Raw genomic sequence first — 19808 nt, forward strand, 5'->3', positions numbered from 1 at the left:
AGCAGCCCCGGGCAGATCATTTCCGAGTGGGGAAGTCTTGCACTTCCCTGGGCTCCAGCGGGACTCAGGACTCTGCTCAGAGAGCGCTGCAGCAGCTGGGGGCTGCAGTTACCCCTACTCATTCCACGGGCAATCTGTAGCTGGTGTTTGAAAGAATTTGCAATGTTCCTTCCTGATGGTCTGAAGAAGACAGGGAATGTGCAGGGACTTTGTGAGGGAAAATGAAGTGCAAGCAGAGGAGGGCAGACGAGAGTCTGGAGGGTCAGAGGTGTGGGAGAAAGAAAGCATCATTGCATGAGTGGGAGGAGAAATGTGAGGATTCACTTGCAGACAGTGTTGAGGAGAAAGGAGTGAAGCTTTCTTCCAGAAGGGAAAATTCCTTGAAAAAATGTATTTTGAGGGCATGGGCACTAGTCATACTTGATCTATATCCAAAAAGAAAAGGATCTTTTTAGAGTGTTTTATCTCAGTCCTTCCAAACCCAAATGTTTCCTGTTACTATTTCCAAGTTACAGCTGTGTTTTGAAACCATATTTGCTGCTGTTGGGGTTCATAAAAATAACTGAGTGTTATTTAGAGTGTTTTAGCCCTCTAAAATGTTACGCTACTTTCCTGTTATTTTTAGTTTGGCCTCAGCCACAAAGGCGATTATTTGACTGAACCTCATGCTGGGCTGTGCCTGCATCCATCCCACCCAAGAGCTCTGGTGCAGCACAGTCACCTCCCAGCAGCTCCCAGGGACGCTCTCTGTCCAGCGCCATCAGCATGGGCAGTTCACTGTGCTGTGGGTTATAGGTGGTATTTTTGCCCAACATCTGGGAGGAATGATGAGGAATATTCCATCTTATCAGAAGGCTAATTACTTATTATACTAGATTATTCTGTACTATGTTACACTATATTACATTACATCTAAACTGCATCTGCCAAGCACTCAGCTGCACAGAATCTCGTGGCCGTCAGCCGACAGTCCTGACACACACACACACGCTTGGCCCTGATAGGCCAAGGAAACAAACCCCCATCACTCTGGGTAAACAATCTCCATATTGCATTCTACTTTGGCACAACACAGGCACAGCAAATGAGATAAGAATTGTTTTGATCATTCTTTTCTCTGCTTCTCTCACTGCTTCTCTCAGGTTCAGAGAATGTGAATCCCACAGTTGGTGAGCTCCTCAGAACAGCCCAGAGGAGGTCTCCAGTCCGGGTACTTTGATGAGTCTGATCAAGTAGACAGTAAACCTTTTATTCTACATAGCAAGAGGATGAAGGAGTCTGTGAAAAGCATTAAGGCTGAAGACAGAGAAATGCTGAATACTCAGATAATCCCAGTGTTGAGATGGTTGTAATTGTCAGAAGTCCTTGGGTGTATTGTGGTCCCTTGGAATGGTGGTTTGGGAAATGCCAATGGAGACTGGAAGGCACTGGTGCAGTCTTTCCCAGCCTGCAGAATCTTACATCTGAGATACGGCTTCCAAACAATGGCTGCAGTACAGCCATGTCCTAACTCCAACAGCCCAGTCCCCAGTGTCCATCTGAGCCCCACAGCCTGGGGACAGCAGCAGCAAGGAAACCAGTGCCAGAGGAGAACCAGGCCAAAATAGACACAATTCAGCCGCGGAGCTGTGCCCGCCGTTCTGATTCCATACGAATGGATCTCCGAATTTGCAGGGGCTTGCAAATTATCCCAAATCATACCCATTTAAAATGCTGAAATCACCTTGCCTTCTGTGAGGAGCCAGTCTGTGTTCCCATGGAAACAGAAACTGCAGCCTCTGAACACCTGGCTTGGTTTGTTCCAGCTGCTCTGGGCCACGGTGGCTGTGGCTGGAGGCTGCTCCAGCACAGCCCAGACCCCACCCCAGACTCTGCTCAGCCCTGAAACTCAACTCCCTCTGCTCCTGTTAGAGGGAACTGCTAGAACACCCTTCCAAAAGCAGTCTCACAGTGCAAGACAGTCCTGCTGGCCTTCTTCTTCAGTAGAACCCATAACTGATAAAGACTGATTGCACAGGCTCTGTTCTTACCTCTTATCTAACATTTCATAGCAGTTTCTAACAGAGGCCATCACCGAGAGGTGGACCCTGTTCTGCTGTTTTACCCAAGAGAAAGATCATCAGCCTCTGCCATAATCATATAGAACATGAATGGATTTCCTCTAGAATTAACATTGTGATACAAATTGTTCGTATCATAGAAATGTGGGGTCTTTTTGTGCTCTGTATGGGTTAAAACTATCATTACCCCTGAAGATGTTTCAAAGGCAAACAAAGGAAAAAGAGAACTGTGGAAAAGTGCAATGTCCAATTCAGGGTCACTGGGGCCTTGAATAGCACGAACAGGATCGGGTTCTTGGGACAAAAGTAGAAGTATGTTGTAAATGAGAAAATGAAGTTATTTGGGGTTTTATACCCCTCTTCTTGTTATAAATTCATGTAACTTCTGAAAGATGTTTTTAATTTCTCTGACACCTTTTGAATGCTTTATCAATACACTGGCTTTCTCCATGCCTTAATTCAAAGCAAATCACTACTCATTTGCAAGTACTGCATGCTCATTAGCCAAGCAGGCAATGCTGGTGCTGCTGAGGAAGTTTCTATATCTCAAAAAGACCCTTGGATCTGTGTCCCAAACATATCATCTGCAGCAGGTCTGCCTCTGGATCAAATGCCCCTTCTTCAGCAGCAGCGACTTGTTTAGCATCATGGGATGTGGAGGGATAGAATGTAAGAAAATAAAAATAGTGCAGAAGGTAATCTCACCCCTGAGGAGTTGCAGCTGTACCAATTATCAAAGATTAGGAACAGGCCTGACTTTAACAGGCCACAGCTGTAAGCAATGAGAAGAAGAGCACTATAAGAGAGTGGGGTTGGCTAGCTAGGAGCTGTGAGCTAGAAGGGAGAGCTAGAGTTTGTTTGTTGTGAAGAAGAAGAAGGAGTCAGTGCTGTGAAGAGCTGCCCATGAAAAATCACCAAGAAGGTATGGAAGACTTGCAATAATAAAATGACAACAATGGGAGGCAACACTTTAGCTTCCTTCAGCATATTTAAGCCAATACTTCACATATGTGCTCATTTAGAAACATCACTATAATATTTTTATTTGCTTGTTTTAATATTCCTGGACACTGGATTTATTAGACTTCATTTTTTTGAAAATCAGATCTCACTGCCACTATGATAAGAGCTGTCATATTCCCAAGGAACTGACATAAAAAAATATGGGTAGAAAAAAATCCAACCACTAAAATTGAAAAAGTGTTTTGAATTTCTATTACTATGATATCTAAAAATATAGTGTACACGGTTTTGCTTTGAATCAAAATTTCTAACCTTCTACTGACACATCAGCACTTACCCCAAAAGGAATTCCATTTGTTCTGCCCATAATTAAGAGGGGGTATCCTGGGAAACAAACAAGGCAGAACTAGCTGCTTTTACTCAATAGAGCTGGGAGGAAGGAAAACATTAGTCAAGGAGAACACTGTGAGAGCATTACAAGAGTTATTTATAAAGGAATTAAAAAGCCCTAACACACTCCACACAAGCTGTTCTGGGAGGCTTTGTCTCTGTCTGGAATACACAGCTCATTTCTTTCCAGGAGACAGAAGTGAATATCTGGACTTTCCTACACTGAACCTGTAGCGCCATTAACCCTTATTTCAAATAATCACAAAATGGGACAGCACTCACTTGTGGAGCTTTCAGCTGAGGTTAACTTTTAGAGGTTATTACCACAAATGCTATTTATGTAATGCCTTGATGCTTCAGCCTTCCATATACTACAAATCAAAAAATAAACACAATTGCTTTTGCAAGCTTGTCCACAAAATGCTAAATGCACACCTTTCTTGTTTTTGAATCTTCATTAGCAGCCAGAGAAGATGACACATCTCTGGTTAATAAAGCCAAGAATGCTGCCACTGGACATTATGCACATTGCTCACATCTCCAGGAGCTGCCATGGGTGACCCAAGGTGAGAAACAGATGTACAAAACACAGAAAGATAGAACATTTTAAGTTTTAATCCAACAAATGAAGAAGGTCTCGACACAGTAAAATACCACTGCATTGCCAATGCTCTACAACTGTACATTAAAAATAATTGTTGTCTATTGATGTAAAAATAGCAAGTTTTATGAGAGAGTAAAACACAGTATAGAAACCATTCAAAATCAAGTAGAAACCTCTTAAAGAAATGAGGCATTTATGTAAGTATTTCTCCAAATGTATTAAACAAAACACAGTTAATACTAACTCTAAACATCCCCCCACCTTCCCCACACTGCTCTAATTTAATTGATTAGAAAAATAGTAGTCTCAGTTACTATATTTTGCATTCTTTCAGAACCATCTAGATTCTCCATTTTCTTCAAGTACAGTAGAACAACTCTTCACAATACAGTACTACCCTGAAGTAATTTATTTCCCACCACTACAGAATTTTGATAGCAAGTATTTCAAATTAATTTTGAAGGCTAGAAGAAGCTCAGGAAGTTTGCAGGAGGGCAATTTAATTTTGAATGCAAATTATTTACACAAACATTAGTGTACTGTAATTACAGCATGAAACTTGCAATGCAGCTGATGAGTGCTTTTAACAAAAGCTTCAAATGAAAGAAAGGGAAGAAAAAAAGATTACAAAATAAATAATCTAAAGTTCTTCATGGTAGAAACGTTCATCATGAAGCTGCCTACCATAATCTGTTGCTTCACTGTTAAGAAACAAATCCTGGTTCTTAAGAATTTCTGCTTCAGAAAGTTTTTTATCATCATTCAAATCCATCTCTTCAATGAGGTGCACAGCCTGCAAAAGAAACAGACCACCACAAGCACCAAGTTAAAACAATTCTGGTTTTTGCTTATTTATATATTCTAAAAAGAGGGAAGGTTAGCAGTAAGATGAAGAACCAAATGCAGAGTATTTTAGTTGTAGCTCATTCACCAGTATTTCACAGTTCAAAGCTAAAAGGCTGTGCAGCAGCTCTACTGCACCTCTTATTTCTGAGAAATAGGAGTCCTGGTATTACATGGGCTTTGTTTTCATTTGCTGGGCATCTACAAAGACAGTGATTTAGAGAATCCTTCTGTTCCTACTTTTCCTGATTGGTTTGGCTCAATGTAACTGAGCCAAAAATAACAGGGACAAACGTCAGCTAAGGGGATTTTAAAAGCACTCTGCATGGCAAAAGCTGAAAGATTAATATGACAAACATCTTGGCCACCACATGTCAATTCCTGAAAATGGAATAGATAGTAATTTTTCTATTTTTATGTTACTTAACTACCGGGTTTCTCAAGTCATTTTGAAATGCTGAAATGGAAGTGTGATACTCTAACTTCAAACAGCAGTTTATGACTGAAATCAATGCTACCTTCTCTTTAGGACAGGTGACTTTGCTAAGCCTTTATGTTACCCAAAGGAAAAAACTAGCAAATTAGAAAAACAAATTATTAGTTGCAGAATTGAGGTATTACTACAGCATGGCCTTGCTGTAAGCCAAAATCTGAAAGATTGCTAAGAAGAGCTAAAAAAACCCCCAAGCCAAGGAAGGTAACACAGGTATGAACAGTCTCAGCAGCATACAGAGCTCGTGTCAGAACAGTGCTATTTGTGTGAGCTAAGAACTGACCACAGCCAGGAAAGGCCACGCAAAGGCTCACAAACCCCATTTACAGCAGTACTCCCAGAACAGCTCAGCATCCGACAGGTCCCGCACGGCAGCACCCAGGGGGGCTGCTGCTGCTGCCACAGGGCTGCTCCTGGCCCCAGAGCCCAGCAGGGCACAGGTGGCAGCTCAGGGAGGAGCACGTGGGCTGAGTGTCTGAGTGTCTGACACAGGGAGGTGCCTCTCTTCCCCAGGAATATGAGACCATGGGAAGACCTGCTATTCTGAACACCAAAATCCTCCAGGGTAAAGCAAAGACATGGAAAATTTAGCTGAGAAGTTACTAGAAGAAAGGCAGAAATCCTCTCTACTGCAGTCAGGGACTGGAAACTGCCACAAAAAAACAAGTTAAAATGAGAATCCACTTAAAAGCTATTATGCTGTTCTATCCCTGATTAAACCATTTTAATTAGCATCATCAAAGTTTGCTTTACACCATCTTGAATCACAGAGTATTTCCATTTTCTTGTACTTAAAACCAGTTTTTAGTTCTACAATTATGATGATTTATCCAGTTAGAAGAATTACAATCAATTTCTTATTTCAAAATTATGCCATTTCTTTAGGTAGTGCATCTCATTAGATTTACCTACAACCAAAAATGACTTATTAAAATTCTGTACCCTTGAGTCAAAGCAGATAAGCTATTTAAACATGTACAAAAGCACTTTGTTAATTTACAAACATTTACACAACTAATAGGAACTTCACATTTGCAGTTAAAGGACCTGCATTCCTTGTCAGAGTGAAAAGAAGTTCAAAATATATGCAAAGATCTACTGATTTTTTTTTTCAATAACTAAGACACGATAAATCTGAATGCTTCTCTCATTTCACTGTGATTCTTCAAAATTCTCCTGCAGTAATTAAAACCTAACCAGCAGTGAAACCACGAACCTCCTCTTGTGCAATACCCTGATTGTTGGGTACTATCCAAGACAGCAGCTCTTGAGGGTTGAGTTTTCCATCATGATCCTTGTCATAGTCATTCACAAACCGGTCCTTCTCAACCAGTATCCATTCTGGATCTTCCCTTGCAGCTAGTAAGACACAATTATAAAGTTTAAAGCTACTCTTCACTTTAAAGCAGAGGTTTTCATCTCTTCTCCTAAGCAAATACACTTTTTCTCATAAAACGTTACCTAAAAGTGATGTCACTAAGCAAAACCAAACCTTAATGGGCAGAGGAAAGTAGGGAAAGCAATTTCATTTACTGTCAGTATTTATTTGCACACTTGTTTTATACTTAACCCATGTACAGGTATTGCATCCTGCAGCCTACAGCAATCTTAGACTTGTCCTTAACTCTTCAAGTAATTGAGAAGTAATGCATCAAAATTATAAACACTGCAGACAAGCATGAACTGGCTTTCTAAGCCTTATGGAAGTCAAAAGTAGCAGGTATCACAAGCAGGTAAGTAACAGTTTCAAAATAATTACAATCCTATTATTAAAGAAAAAGTGAAGTCTCTCCTTCCTTTCTAAGATTTGGTTTTGCAAGATTTTCCCTTTATGTGACAATTCACCATACACTGTTGTCCCAAATCATGAGCTAATTATGAATCAGAGCCCCCATGCAGCCTATTAGTCATTTTAAAGAGTGCTGCAGGAACACTGTCTGCAGGAGAGAAAAGCTGAAGTAGTTTGTACAATCACAGCTGATTCTCAAGTCTTGCTAACAAGTTGTAATGACAAAGCTGTTATCTTCTCTATTACTGCAACAACTTCACTCCTTTCCAACAACTTTTTATAGACTGGTTTGGAAAAGCTTTCTTTCATGTTAGAGCAGGAAAAAGATAAAGAACCCTGTAGCTGCATCAGAGATGAGTTGTTTTTACTGGCTCTGACAAACAAAGATGGTTATAAAATGTGAAATTCCAGGTGGCTGATTAGAGTGAAGAAAAACAGATTACTCCCCTGGTTCCCCATATCCTCATGTGGCTTACATAATTCTCCCCAGCTAGGATGCAATTCAGAATTAGCACTCCTTTGGGACAAGCAGACTTTCCACAAAACTGAAGTTACTGGGTTTTTTGGAATGGGAAGAATTATTTGCCCTAGATTTTAGCAAATCAAATACAGTGTGTAAAATATTCCTTCAGAAATACTGATAAGCATCAGGTAAGTGTCCTTCTTCTCATTAAAGAAGGAACAGATCAAGTTTAAGGAAGGGCAAGATTGGAAAAAACAAACCCAAACAAACCAAAGAGTGAAGGCAGCAATCAGGCTTGTGATACCTGGGACAGTGAGGTGACTCCTCACACATCCCCTCCACCCCTGTCAAAACACACTCAGCTCAGTCCTTCCGAAGCAAGGCTGGCAGCTGCCTGCTCAGGCTGATCAAGGCCAGGGCAGTTTACCCTTGCATTCCTGCTAGCTGGATCTGCAGACCTGTTCAGCTGGCAAATATGGCTGCACTTTGTTTCAGCTGCACCCTCTGTGGTCAGGAATTCATTTCAGTCTTTCAGAAAACAAGAAGCAACTTGCAAGGAAACTGTGGAATGGGCTACACACAAACCACCACCAAATACACGTGGGGCAGAGTGAAATAAGGAATCTACTATGCCCAGTTCCAGAAAACAGAATTATTCTAAGACAGAAAATCTTCCTCAGAATCTGTAGATCTAATGTGAAAAGCTGAAAATAAAGGTGCATCCAATTCTCCCCATTCCAAAAGTTTTTTTAGTTCCCTCTCTCATGCCCCTTCCCGTTTTTCCTTACTTGGGTCTCTTCTGTAATCACCAAGGAATTCTTCCAGGCTAACAAATCCATCACCATCTTTATCATGTTCTTCTAAAGCCTCCTGAATGACAAAGTCCTTTTGTATACATACAAAGAGCAAAATTAGCAACTCGTGATCAAGAGAAACAGCACTGAATCATTTTAGAGCAATGACGTATCCCTTAAATGAAAGACTCCCTCATTTCAAACCTCTTTTTGTGTTTTATGCAGACTAGTGCAGTAATTGCTTCCTGTGCAATAAAACAGATCTGTCCTTAAGAGTTCAGAATGTCAGATTTCATGAAAACCAAATCTGAAAGGTGTCCACAGAACTGGAATCCTTCCACATAATTCAAAACTGCAAAAGCAGCTGAGAAACATGAATATGTACAAAGCTCTATCATCCAATTTCACTTTTCTTATCTGGTGGATTCACTAATTTGCATTTTTGCAACTTAATTGAATTGTTAGGAGAACTGGCTGGTCTTTTGTCCATCAGAGAGTCAAAACCAAAAGCTAAAATCTCACTGATGGATTTGCAGCCTAACAGAGCTGTGTCAGTCCAGTCCCCAAAGCTGGGGATACTTGTGCAATCCTAGCTCTTGAAACAGATTTCAAAGAAAGGCACTGAACTCCTGCTCCAGCTCCTGACCTCCAGCACTGGATCCACAAGACATTACCCCATTTTAATTTGGGCTGTCCAAACCATATCCATAACTGCTCCACCTCCTGGGGTACTGAGGCTAAGGACACACAGTGAAAAGATCCACACACACAGGCTGATAAAGGTGCTCCCCTAAATCTTACCGTCATGTACTCCACCTCTTCAGGATGCTCGAATGCAATATATTCATCCACATTTAGAGCAGGAACATCATCTCTATTAGCTTTCTCAAAACGTTTTTTCTCCTTTAAATGAAGCTTAGAAAATAGATTTAGTTAGAGCCCTTACTGGAAAGGAAAAACAACATAATAGTAGCTGGCTGTAAGCTCATTAGGATATTGTATCACATTACCTATTCATACTACACTGATGTTAAATTTTCACTAAAAACAGCTTACTGAAAGCAGTAAGAACAACACTTTCAATTGAGGTGGTTTTATTCTAAGAATTGCAGAAACCCCCTGGTTTTTTCAATTTAAGCGACATTTAAAATGAACCAAAGAGAGATACTGAAAAGACCAAGAATTCTCATTTTGATACATGCTGCATCCTCTTCTAAAAGTCACCAATTTCTAAAATAACAAACTGGAGTGCAATTATTATAATTAATGGCAGCCATTGCAAATTCCAAATTTTACATTTTAAAGACACTTAACTCTCTGGATCTACATCTTATTTATGTCAAGGGCTGTCTGTAGTTCAGAGAAGGTCTTGAAAGATCATGTATGTACAATGTCTTTTCTGAAGTCATTTTAAGGCCAGATTCCTTTACTACAGGACTGCTGTCCATTACATGTGATCATTTTAAACAGAAGTCACTTCTCTAACCTGTTTTAAGTATATGTATTAGCATCCCATTAAAAAGAAATAATATGTGATATAAGCAGGCAAGTTCTTATTTCTGAATGTCTTGCACTTTCTGCCTTCCAGATGTGCAAAGATTTCCTATTTTTTCTTGTTTTATTTTGTACAATCTCTTTAGACAAAATACAGACCAATCTCTGCTCAAACTGCAGATCATGTGAACTACAAAAATCTTGGAATCCCATCCTTAGGTGTGCTGTGCTATCAGTGTGAGTGATCTGGGTACAGGAGTACCCAGCAAATCAGAGATCATAAACACTTTACAAATAACCATTTGAAATTGTACTTTTGGTTTATATCCTACCTACTGACATTTCTCTCAAAATCAGGCTAAGCTGATGAACACAGAGCATAACATGTAACAAATCAAGTGTAAGATCTTAACTATTCTGCAAAATCGTTAAATGTCCTCTTAGAGAGAAGCTGACCTTAGCTGGGAAGGCAATCCAGTGGGATTACAGAAAGCACTATACTGCAAAGTAAGCTTGAACCATTGAGGGAGAAAGAATGTTTTGCAGTGTTTTTTGGGAAGTGATGAGCAAGGCCGCCACCTTCTGGTAAACTCCTGTGGTTACCTGATGTCACTTCTAAACTGTATCTTACTCTTGATGAGAGTAGGACCACTAATCTGAAAACCTAAGGAAAGTGCTAAAGGTGCCTGAGCTGTGATGCTTGTACAATGCTGCGTTGAAGTCAGCAGGCAGGAAAATGCAGCAAGCAGTCAAGTCATAACACGAGCCAGCAATTCTATCCCAGCTTACAGATTTATAGCTCCCTGTGTATCTGTGATGGCAATGTCTCAAACATGGTATCAATATTTTGACTGGAAGTTCCTCTGAAAGCCTTGTGGTATTTAAAAGCTATGTAATTATTCAGTTATGTGACATTCTAAGCTTTACAGTTTGTTTCTTCAGTGTGTAAAATCCTCTGTTCACTATATTAGTTTAACTTCTGCTAGCATCCTATATTATCTACTACTACTTTACTAAAAGCAGACAAAGCAATCCTCACAGAACAAAATAAACCTCTAAAACCCCACTTATTCTCTTTCTGGGAAACACTTACATGTGCTTATAAATGTGGAACTTGAAAGGAAACACGTTGTGCTATGTGGTGGTTCTTGTAAACCTTTTCCCCCTGCCTCTCTTGCCTCTTTCCTCACTTAAGCATCTGCTTTCATAGATGTGACTCACACGCAACTTCTGTGTTTAAACATCCATTTTTAGCTGTGGGAGTTGCATTTTCATTGCTCAAAACCGTTTGAATTGCTGTTGCTTTCTCTGTGGGTCTCTAATGGACAGGCAGCGTTACAGCAGGCAATACTGACAGCCCACACTGAGTGCCTGAGCAGTAACTGAAAGAATGGCTGAAACAGTGCAACCAAGGGGTCAAAGAGCTTCCTTGTGCTCCAGCCCCAGTGGTGCTGGCCCCTGCTGAGGGCAGGACTCTGTCAGGCTGCAGATCTCACCCAATGGACTGCATCCTGGGTTGAAGATGGTGGCTGGAGACCATGCTCTGCTGTAAGACTGTCAATAGACTTGCGCTCCACTCAGCCGGCAAAATACACTCAGGAGGTACCATTTCACCGTGTCTTTATTTTGTCAGTAGCAGCTTTAATACTCCACTACTTTCCTTTAATTACTCCCCAATCTCAGATAGCATAACATGTTAACCATATGCCAGCTGCTCTGCTTTCTCTACCCATCTTGTTCTGCCACAATAAACAAATATTGCTGCCTTTGGCCAACAGCTTCCAGGAGCTGCTGCTGAAACATTTTACCTGGCGAAACGATTCTTCTTCTTGATCCTCCAGGACAGTGTTCTCATCAAAATCAATTACACGATCATACATTTGCAAGTTATACTCCTTCCAGGACACCAATCCATCACCGTCTTTGTCATAGTCACTGAAGTGTTGCTTAGCTTCTTGTGTAACATAATGCTTAAAAGACTGCTGTATCCAGGAGCTCAGCTCATCTGTGGAAAACATTAAAAATATAACAAAATAAAGAGAATCAGAATCATCTGCACCATAAAAATTGTGAAGATGTCACAGATCTATTCTGTCTGGAATACAGAACAATTCAGATGAAAGCATATAGGCGAGAGGTTACTTAAAGCAAACCAGTCTGTTTGCTCCATGCTGTGGCTTTTTCCAAGGTAACTGAATGAGGGAATAGATCACAGCTACAGACTTCAGGGGCTTTGTTAATGGTTATGTGGCCTTGTCTATTCTAATCTGAAGGAAATCAACACTATAGCATCATTTCTTTTTTCTCCAGAGCTTTATGAAAATGATGCTGCATATGGTTTAGATGGACAACTCTAAATCTAATTTGGTATCCCAAAAAAACATTGTTCCTATCACTCTGGGGTTTCTTTCAAAAAACCACAAACTGAAATAAAAACCACTTTATTTTGTGTCATTGCCTTAATTACCCAAAATAAAATATTAACTACTTTTGTAGTGCTACTTTCCCTTTACTCGGGGCTGAAATCAAGCCTTACATAGTTTGGAAAGGTTTTTTAGCTGCTTGTTTTTATGCAAATGTAGCTAAAAGAAATAAAACTTAATATACCAATGAACTGACAGAAATACATTAAAGTTACTTTATTTAGAGAAGATTGGGAGAACACATTCTCCCAGTATCTCTCAGTTATTTTCAGGTGCCTGGAAGGGGAAAAACATCTTCCTCTGCATTGCAAAAATTATCCATCCTAATCAGCTCAACTGAAATCCTGCTCTGAAGAGTCATGAGGACTAAAAAAAGTCCTATAGAAATCACTATTTTGACGCAGAAAAATCTTACAGCATTTATTAAATACTAAAGTATCTTGTCCTGTCCTTCTTGTCAGAGGCATCAATACAGCTTTATAAGGTTTATTTAAATATCCTTCAAAAGCAACAAGGGATTTTTTTAAAATACATTTTGAGTAATGATTTTATATGAGCAAAGGGAGCAGCTTGCTAACAGATTCTGTGAATCGACTGAATATGCAGAGGTGTGTGTGCCAGCAAGGCTTGTGCACAAACCAGCACTGCCTTTCAAGAAACTGCAACATTTCTTAAAGATGGGCACCTTTAATTAATGGCTTATTTCCCAGCACTTAAGGTGTGAGGCACAGCCATGTGACCACATAATATCCAGTGCCATTAATTAGAAATACTTAATATTCCAACATTAGAAAGCAGCATTAATATATTTCATCTTCTCTCACTGTCAGCCTCCAAATGGAGGCACTAGTAAGGAAGAGGCTCTCAAGAGTTTTGCAATACACTGAGGAATAACTGAGCTCAAAAAGCTTCAGTACCATAAGTTTCTTACTGCAAAAACACATTCCACTGTGAGTTTTACCTCTGGGAAGTGAAAGGAAGGCAAGTTTTCATTAGACTGAGAATCAGATGTGGTATACGCACCATGAGGACGGAGTATGGGTGGAATTCCTATACTTTTATATAGAATCTTTTCCTTAAAGCCTTCATCTTGTGAGCTGCCTGTGGTGTATGACAGGGATCAGCCATCCCACTGAAGCTACAGACTATCTCACCTCTACACAGTCCATGCGGGAACACTGAAATAAGGGTGCAGTTGATTAAATACAGGGTATAAAGTGTAAAGTCAATCTTGTCTTTAAGACTGCATTTGTTCTCTCACCTAGAAAGCTTCCTGCATGTTTAGTGTCATTTTAATGAAATAACGTTCTAGCATTTGACCAAGGATTCTGCTTGCTTTGTGTGTGCACATAAGAGACTTTTTTGTCAAAATCACAGCAGAACAAAAAAAAAGTGTTCATAATGAGGTTTAAAATTAAATTAAGATTATCATAATGATGTACTGAAAGAAAGGGCTTTACCATGGAGTTTACCATGGAGCTTCTAAGTCTGACTGACAAAAACCTGTGTGGGAAGAGCCATTTGATACTGTACTATGATGCAATATGATCCTTCAATGTCACTTGGTGTCACCAGGTACTGAAGCACACCTATGTAGTATTATAGCTGCAGTACTTTCTTTCCATCTTACACCTGCTCTCTGATTCGCACATAACAGGATTACAAACACGGAGAGCCACTTGATTCCAAGTAGCTTCAGACACGCAAGAAGCAGGTACAAGTGCAAAGGAGGTACCTTCAACTTGATACTGCTCTGACCTACACTAACTCTTGCTGGCCACACTCCTTCCATCACAGAATGGGTCAGGCTGGAAGCAACCACAGTGGGTCTTCTGGTCCAACCTCCTTGCTGAAGCAGGGTCATCCCAGAGCACATGGCACGGATTGTGTCCAGAAGGTTCTTGAGTACCTCCAGTGAGGGAGACTCCACAACCTCTCTGGGCAATCTGTGCCAATACACAATCTCTGCACAGGAAAGAAGTTCTTCCTCATATTGCGGTGGAATTTCCTGAGCATGAGTTTCTGTTCATTGCCTCCTGTCCAAGTAGTTGGCACCACCGAGCAGAGCCTGGCTCCATCCTCTTGGCACCCTTCCTTTAGGTATTTACACATATCAGTGAGGTCCCCTCTCAGTGGTCTCTTCTGGACTCAAAGAGAAACCTTAGGGACAGAGATAGCCTCTGTATGAGCCTGTCAGTATTTCTAACTCACTGTGCAAGGGATCGTGATGTTTTCCACAGGGATTCTCCCCAGCACAAGAGCCACGGGCTGTGTCACGGGTAGAGCGCGTTCTCCTCCCGGAGCAACCCGGCCCGCCCGGCCCCCGCCGTTACCCTCGCTGAGCAGCCCGTCCGCGTCCGCGTCGATTTTCTTCACGATGTTCTTCAGCCGCCGCTGCTGCTCCTCCGGACTGAGCCGCGCGTACTCCTCCGCTTCCTCCTGCGGCACAGCAACACGCCCCGTCAGCGGCCCGGCCCGGCCCGGCTCGGGGAGAGCGCCCGCCCCGCGGCCCCGCCGGAGCGGCGGCCGGCCCCGCCCGCCCCCGGCCCACCTGCCCGCCGAGCAGCGCCTCCCGGTCGTACTCGGCGCGGTGCTGCCCGCTCTCCGCTCCCAGCGCCAGCGCCAGGCCCAGCGCCAGCAGCACCGGCCGCATCGCGCCGCCCGCCCAGAGCGATCCGCGGCGAGGGGCGGGGAGAGGCCGGGGGCGGGCGGGGGGCGCGGCGGAGGGTCGGGCCCGCGGCGGAGGGTCGGGCCCGCGGCGGAGGGTCGGGCCCGCGGCCGCAGTCGGCCCGTGGTGCCACTTGCGCGCCGTGCGAGCGATTCGGGAACGGGAACCGGCCTCTCTCGCTTAGGCTTTTCTGGTGTGCCAGCGAAAGGTACCAAATACCGTCCGGATATGCTGAGAATTATCCAAGTGTTAAACATCAGTGAGGCCTGACAGACTGAAGTGACTTACCACAGAATGACCGAGTTCGAGGAGCGTTTGGACGTGGGAGGAGGACTCTTCGAGATGCCCTGCACAGGACACAGAGTTGGGCTGGATGATCCTGATGGGTCCCCTCCATCTCAGCGTATTCTGTGATTCTATGATTACCAGAATTTCAGGCAAGCATCAACAAACCCTGCAAGGGGGAGATGATCAGGAAACAAGGTGTGCAAAAGCTTTATACCAAAAAGGAACAAGCAGTAGTCTTGCTTAAGGGCGCAACTCACAAGTAACGCTTCTGAGGCAAAGAGAAAGGGAAGCGAGGCTTTGTAAGAGTTATTAATAACTGGATCAATACAAGTTTTAATAACTGTTCAACACAGATAATAGAAAGCTGTAAAATAAATTTAGCCTCATTGACCACTCAGACAAACTGAAAATACATCGAATAAATGAGCAGGGGCCTCCCCAAGAATATCATTCCTAGCAGCTGTCACATGAAATTGGGATTGCTGTGATCCCGACCCCACTGCGGTCAAACTAATCATTGTTACTGGGTTGAGATTTATGTAGGACCATTGTTAGATTCGTTATTTCCCCTTTCAATACAAGAGTATCTTCAAAATTCCTCCTTTAGCCAGAAAGAAGTGAGATTAACCTACCTGTGTTTCCATGAACGCCATTGTTTAGACAGAGCCCCAAGGCAATGGAAATTGCTTCACTGTCCAGTCCCTTCCATGGTGACAGCGATAGACTGATCCCAGCTCCCCTCCAATTCTATTAACTGTGAAGAGCTACGACAGTTCATTTTGAAGATCCGTGAGTAAAATATTGCAATAAATCAGTAAATGTGTTATTGCAATTTCCTGCCTGTATAAGAAATGTCTTTCCATTAAAAAATCTAATAGTGAGTTAAGTCCAATATCTTTTATTGGTTTAAATGTCAAATTTCCCATCAGTATTTAATAAATCATATGTAAAAAATGTGAATTAAGTCCTACTACTTGTGGCATGTGTAGACAAAGCAAATCCTATGAGCAATCAAGACAGAAATATGATTTGATTAGTTTCTGAAATAGCACTCAGGATGCTTTGTTTTCTTTGTCTGATGCACTACTAACATTACAAGAAACCTCTTCGCTGCCTGTCTCAAGGGTTGACAAGTGTATCACACTGGACATTTCAGTGCCTACACAACCTGCAAGACCACATTTATTATTATGAAATTCATTATATCCTATACATTAGGAAAAAAATCTGGATCTTAGCAAGAGGGAAAGCGGAGAAAATCATATTCTTCTCCATGTCAAAATACAACAGACCCTTCCCAGCACACAGTTAAACCAGTTGTATAATAAAATTCAAGACCATTCTGGTATGAATGCAAGGGGTGGGGAAGAGAGAGGTTTTTCTGTTCCCTCCATTATTTTAACCACTTGCATAGCAAATGCATCACTATTGTAAGTTAAAAGGCAGTATCAGTGAAGCTATTTTAAAATCAGAATATAAGTCACGCTAAAAACTTTTTTATGTGGTGAAATTCCTGACTTTTCTGGAAAATCTGCCCTTCCCTCAAGCCAAATCACACGCAGTGTGTCACAAATCTGTTTGGAGCCATTCTTTTGGTCACAAAAAAAACCCAAAATGTTAGAAGGTCATGTTCAACACAACTCTGTGAGATCTGCAAGTGTAAATTGGGTCTGTTGGACTGTCAGCATGAGGGCAGCTGTCCAGCAGCACAAGCACCAGTTCCTGAACAGTTATTTCTAACAAGTCAAGTTATCCATCTGGTGTTCACTGTAAGTTTTTGACATTTCTACATTTCAGTTTTATAAATCACTGCTTGACTTGAATAAGCCTTAGTTCATTTTATTCTAATGTATGTCATTTATACACTGTCAGAATAAATTGATTGACAGTAGCTTTATTTAGATAGGCTCCCATTTTGACATATTTTGTTATTATCACATCAACATTTTAAGCTGCGTGAGACGGTTTATCTAAGACCTGCATGCAAAGATTATCCTTCCTTTTTCCATTAAAAAAGTTGTTGATTTTAGATTTAAGTAAGGGAAAAAACTGAGCAGCAATTTATAAAGATCATCACATTTAAATACCCCGTGTTTGGATTTCAATGTGACAATAATTTGCTTTAGTAGTACCCAAATATGACTTCTTGAATGTTCTAACTGTTTCATAAGAGTTTGAAGAAAATATTTTATACTCTGCAGACATTACTGACCTGTTTTTCTAGTTCTTTGCATTTAGTGCAGTTATTAATATCTGAGGAAATAGGTTATGAGAGGAGATTCTTCTGATGCTGTATCTGATTTGGCATTAAACCAGAACAGCAGGATTTGATGCAACACAGTATCAGGGCACTCAGCTCAGCCACAAACTGAGGAGGCAGCTGATAAATAGTAAGTGCATTATCAAAGGATGGCACTGTGAGGGATTTGGATGGGATCTTCATGGCTCAGCTCTCTGCTCTGAACCCCGGGCAGAGTGATGTATCATTTCTGAGAGGTGTTGTTGCTGCTGCAGATCCAACTGAAGCGTGTATGATCTCCCAAGCCATCTATTGCCATCCTTGCAGGACTTTTAATGTTTTAGAGATGACAGCCTGAGTTGTCCAGGTTATCATTTAGGCCTCTTTCTTCTTGCTATTCCTGTCACACTGAGGTAAACGGATTATTCTCTTCACATCATGCTTTTACATGCTTGAACACTCCTACCACATCCCCTTTTGTCTTAATAGATTCCACTTGTCCTGTGCTTCCTCACAAATCTCATTTCCCAGGCCTCAGACCCCATGAGGAAGGCTGGCCTCTTCACAAGCCCCACCTGTCCCCAGGTGGGCAAGCTGGACGCAGTAGCCCAAATCACAGCTCAGTGTTACACCCCAGGATTAGGTGCCCGTGTTATACCTGTACCCCATGTATTGCACACAGCTATTTACTGCTCCCTTTTTCTCCGCTCCCAGCAGTGGGGAGAGGCTGGATGCTGAGGGGCTGACTGCCATGACCTCGGTGATCACAGTGGCACAGGAAGCCGTGTCAGGCTGACAGCAGCTGAACATGAGCCCAGGTGGGCCAGGCTGCTGGCCCCGGGGTGTAGCAGCAGTGCTGTGGCAGCAGGAGCAGGGCAGTGACCATCCCCCTGTGCTGGGCACTGCTGAGGCCACACTTCACAGCCTGGGGGCAGATGGGGGCCCCTCACAACAAGGAAGACACGGAGGGGCTCCAGCGTGTCCAGAGGAGGGAACAGAGCTGGGGAAGAGTCTGGAGCACCAGGAGCAGCAAAGGGAGCTGCAGGGGCTCAGCCTGGAGGAAAGGAGGCCCAGGGGGACTCTTGCTCTCCACAACTTACCAACAGGAGGTAAGGGTTGGTCTCTCCTCCCAGGCAATGGTGACAGGATGAGAGGGAAAGGCCTCAAACTGCACCAGTGGAGATTTAGGTTGGACATCTGCTGAAATTTCTTCACAGAAACAGTGATTAGACATTGGAACAGGCTCCCCAGGGACGTGTTGGAGTCACTGTCCCTGGAAGTGTTTAAGGAAAGACTAGCCATGGCACTTGGTGCCATGGTCTACGTTACAAAGGTGGTGTTCGGTCATAGATGGGACTCAATGGTCGCAGAGGCCTTTCCCAAGCGGATGGATTCTGTGACCGCACCCCGGGGCTGAGGGCAGCCCCGAGCTTGGCCCTGCCCGAGGGGCCGCGGGAACCGCCTCAGTGGCCCCCTCAGGGTGGGGCGAGGCGCGGGCAAGGTGAGAGCACCGCTTGCCCGACGTGGGCCGGGCACGCATCGGGCGGGAAGGGGGGGCGGTGGAAGGTATGGAGGCAGGTGCGCAGCCAGGTGAGAGCACCGCCTCGCCGGCGCGGGCCGGGCATGCCTCAGGCGGGGCGGGTGGAAGCCGCGGGGCCAGGTGAGGGCATCGCCTCACCGGCGGCAGCCGCGCATGCGCAGGCCGGCCGGGCGGGGCCGCACGGCTGCGGGAGGGCGGGCGGTGGCGGCGGGGGGCGATGACGTCAGCGCGGCGGGACGCGCGCGGGCGGGACGGCGCGGCGCGGCGGAGAGCGTGAGTGGCCGGCGCGCGGGCCCGGCGCGAGCGGGCAGCGCGCGGGAGGCGCGGGCAAGATGGCGGCGGGCCGGCCTCAGCCCCCCGCGGCCCCACAGCCCCGGCGGGCGGCTCCGCCACACGGCCCGGCGAGACGGGGCAGGGATAGCCTGGTTGCTACAGGCGACCGGGAGCGGTGGGTGTGGGCCAGGCCGTGCCTTGGGGGATAAACGGGCTGTCCGTGTGAGCCAGCCCCTTCCGGCGTTCCCGCACTGCCTGTGGGGAGACTCGGGCTCAGCCTGAGGGGGATCCCGGTGCTTGGCACCCTGCCGGTCCTTCAGGCTGTACAGGCCCACCTGTCCAGATTGGGAGTTGTGTGCGGGGGGAGAGACACCCGCGCTGAGGAAATTCACTGTGACCCCGTGTCAAATGCCACATGCTGTGTGACTGTTTGCATCTTAGAAACTACTAATGTCCTTCCTAGGTTAACCTGTGGTCTTCTTTT

General features: G+C 43.7%; 2 protein-coding genes across 4 annotated transcripts in view; one reads left to right on the forward strand and one right to left on the reverse strand.

Annotated features, from left to right (window-relative positions):
* Window positions 1–4008: 4008 nt before the first annotated feature.
* Window positions 4009–15026, reverse strand: RCN2 (reticulocalbin 2). Of its 2 annotated transcripts, none has more exons than XM_038146642.1 (7): window positions 14868–15026; window positions 14650–14755; window positions 11702–11898; window positions 9201–9302; window positions 8394–8490; window positions 6570–6712; window positions 4009–4810 (listed from the first exon to the last, which is right to left on the reverse strand). In XM_038146642.1, the coding sequence occupies exons 1-7, from the start codon at window positions 14967–14969 to the stop codon at window positions 4658–4660; spliced, it is 900 nt and encodes a 299-aa protein (XP_038002570.1). In that variant the 5' UTR covers window positions 14970–15026; the 3' UTR covers window positions 4009–4657. The 2 variants fall into 2 exon arrangements, with proteins under 2 accessions (XP_038002570.1, XP_038002569.1); XM_038146641.1 differs by having other exon boundaries at window positions 9201–9314.
* A 4242-nt stretch (window positions 15027–19268) lies between these two features.
* The window catches only part of SCAPER (S-phase cyclin A associated protein in the ER), a 137834-nt gene continuing 137294 nt past the window's right edge, over window positions 19269–19808 (forward strand). The window contains exon 1 of one of the 2 annotated variants that reach the window (XM_038146645.1): window positions 19269–19324. In XM_038146645.1, the coding sequence (XP_038002573.1) occupies window positions 19269–19324 (56 nt within the window). The other variant, XM_038146644.1, reaches the window with a different exon arrangement.

This window comes from Motacilla alba, chromosome 10 (genome assembly GCF_015832195.1).
Source record: "Motacilla alba alba isolate MOTALB_02 chromosome 10, Motacilla_alba_V1.0_pri, whole genome shotgun sequence".
Taxonomy (NCBI): Eukaryota; Metazoa; Chordata; class Aves; order Passeriformes; family Motacillidae; genus Motacilla; species Motacilla alba.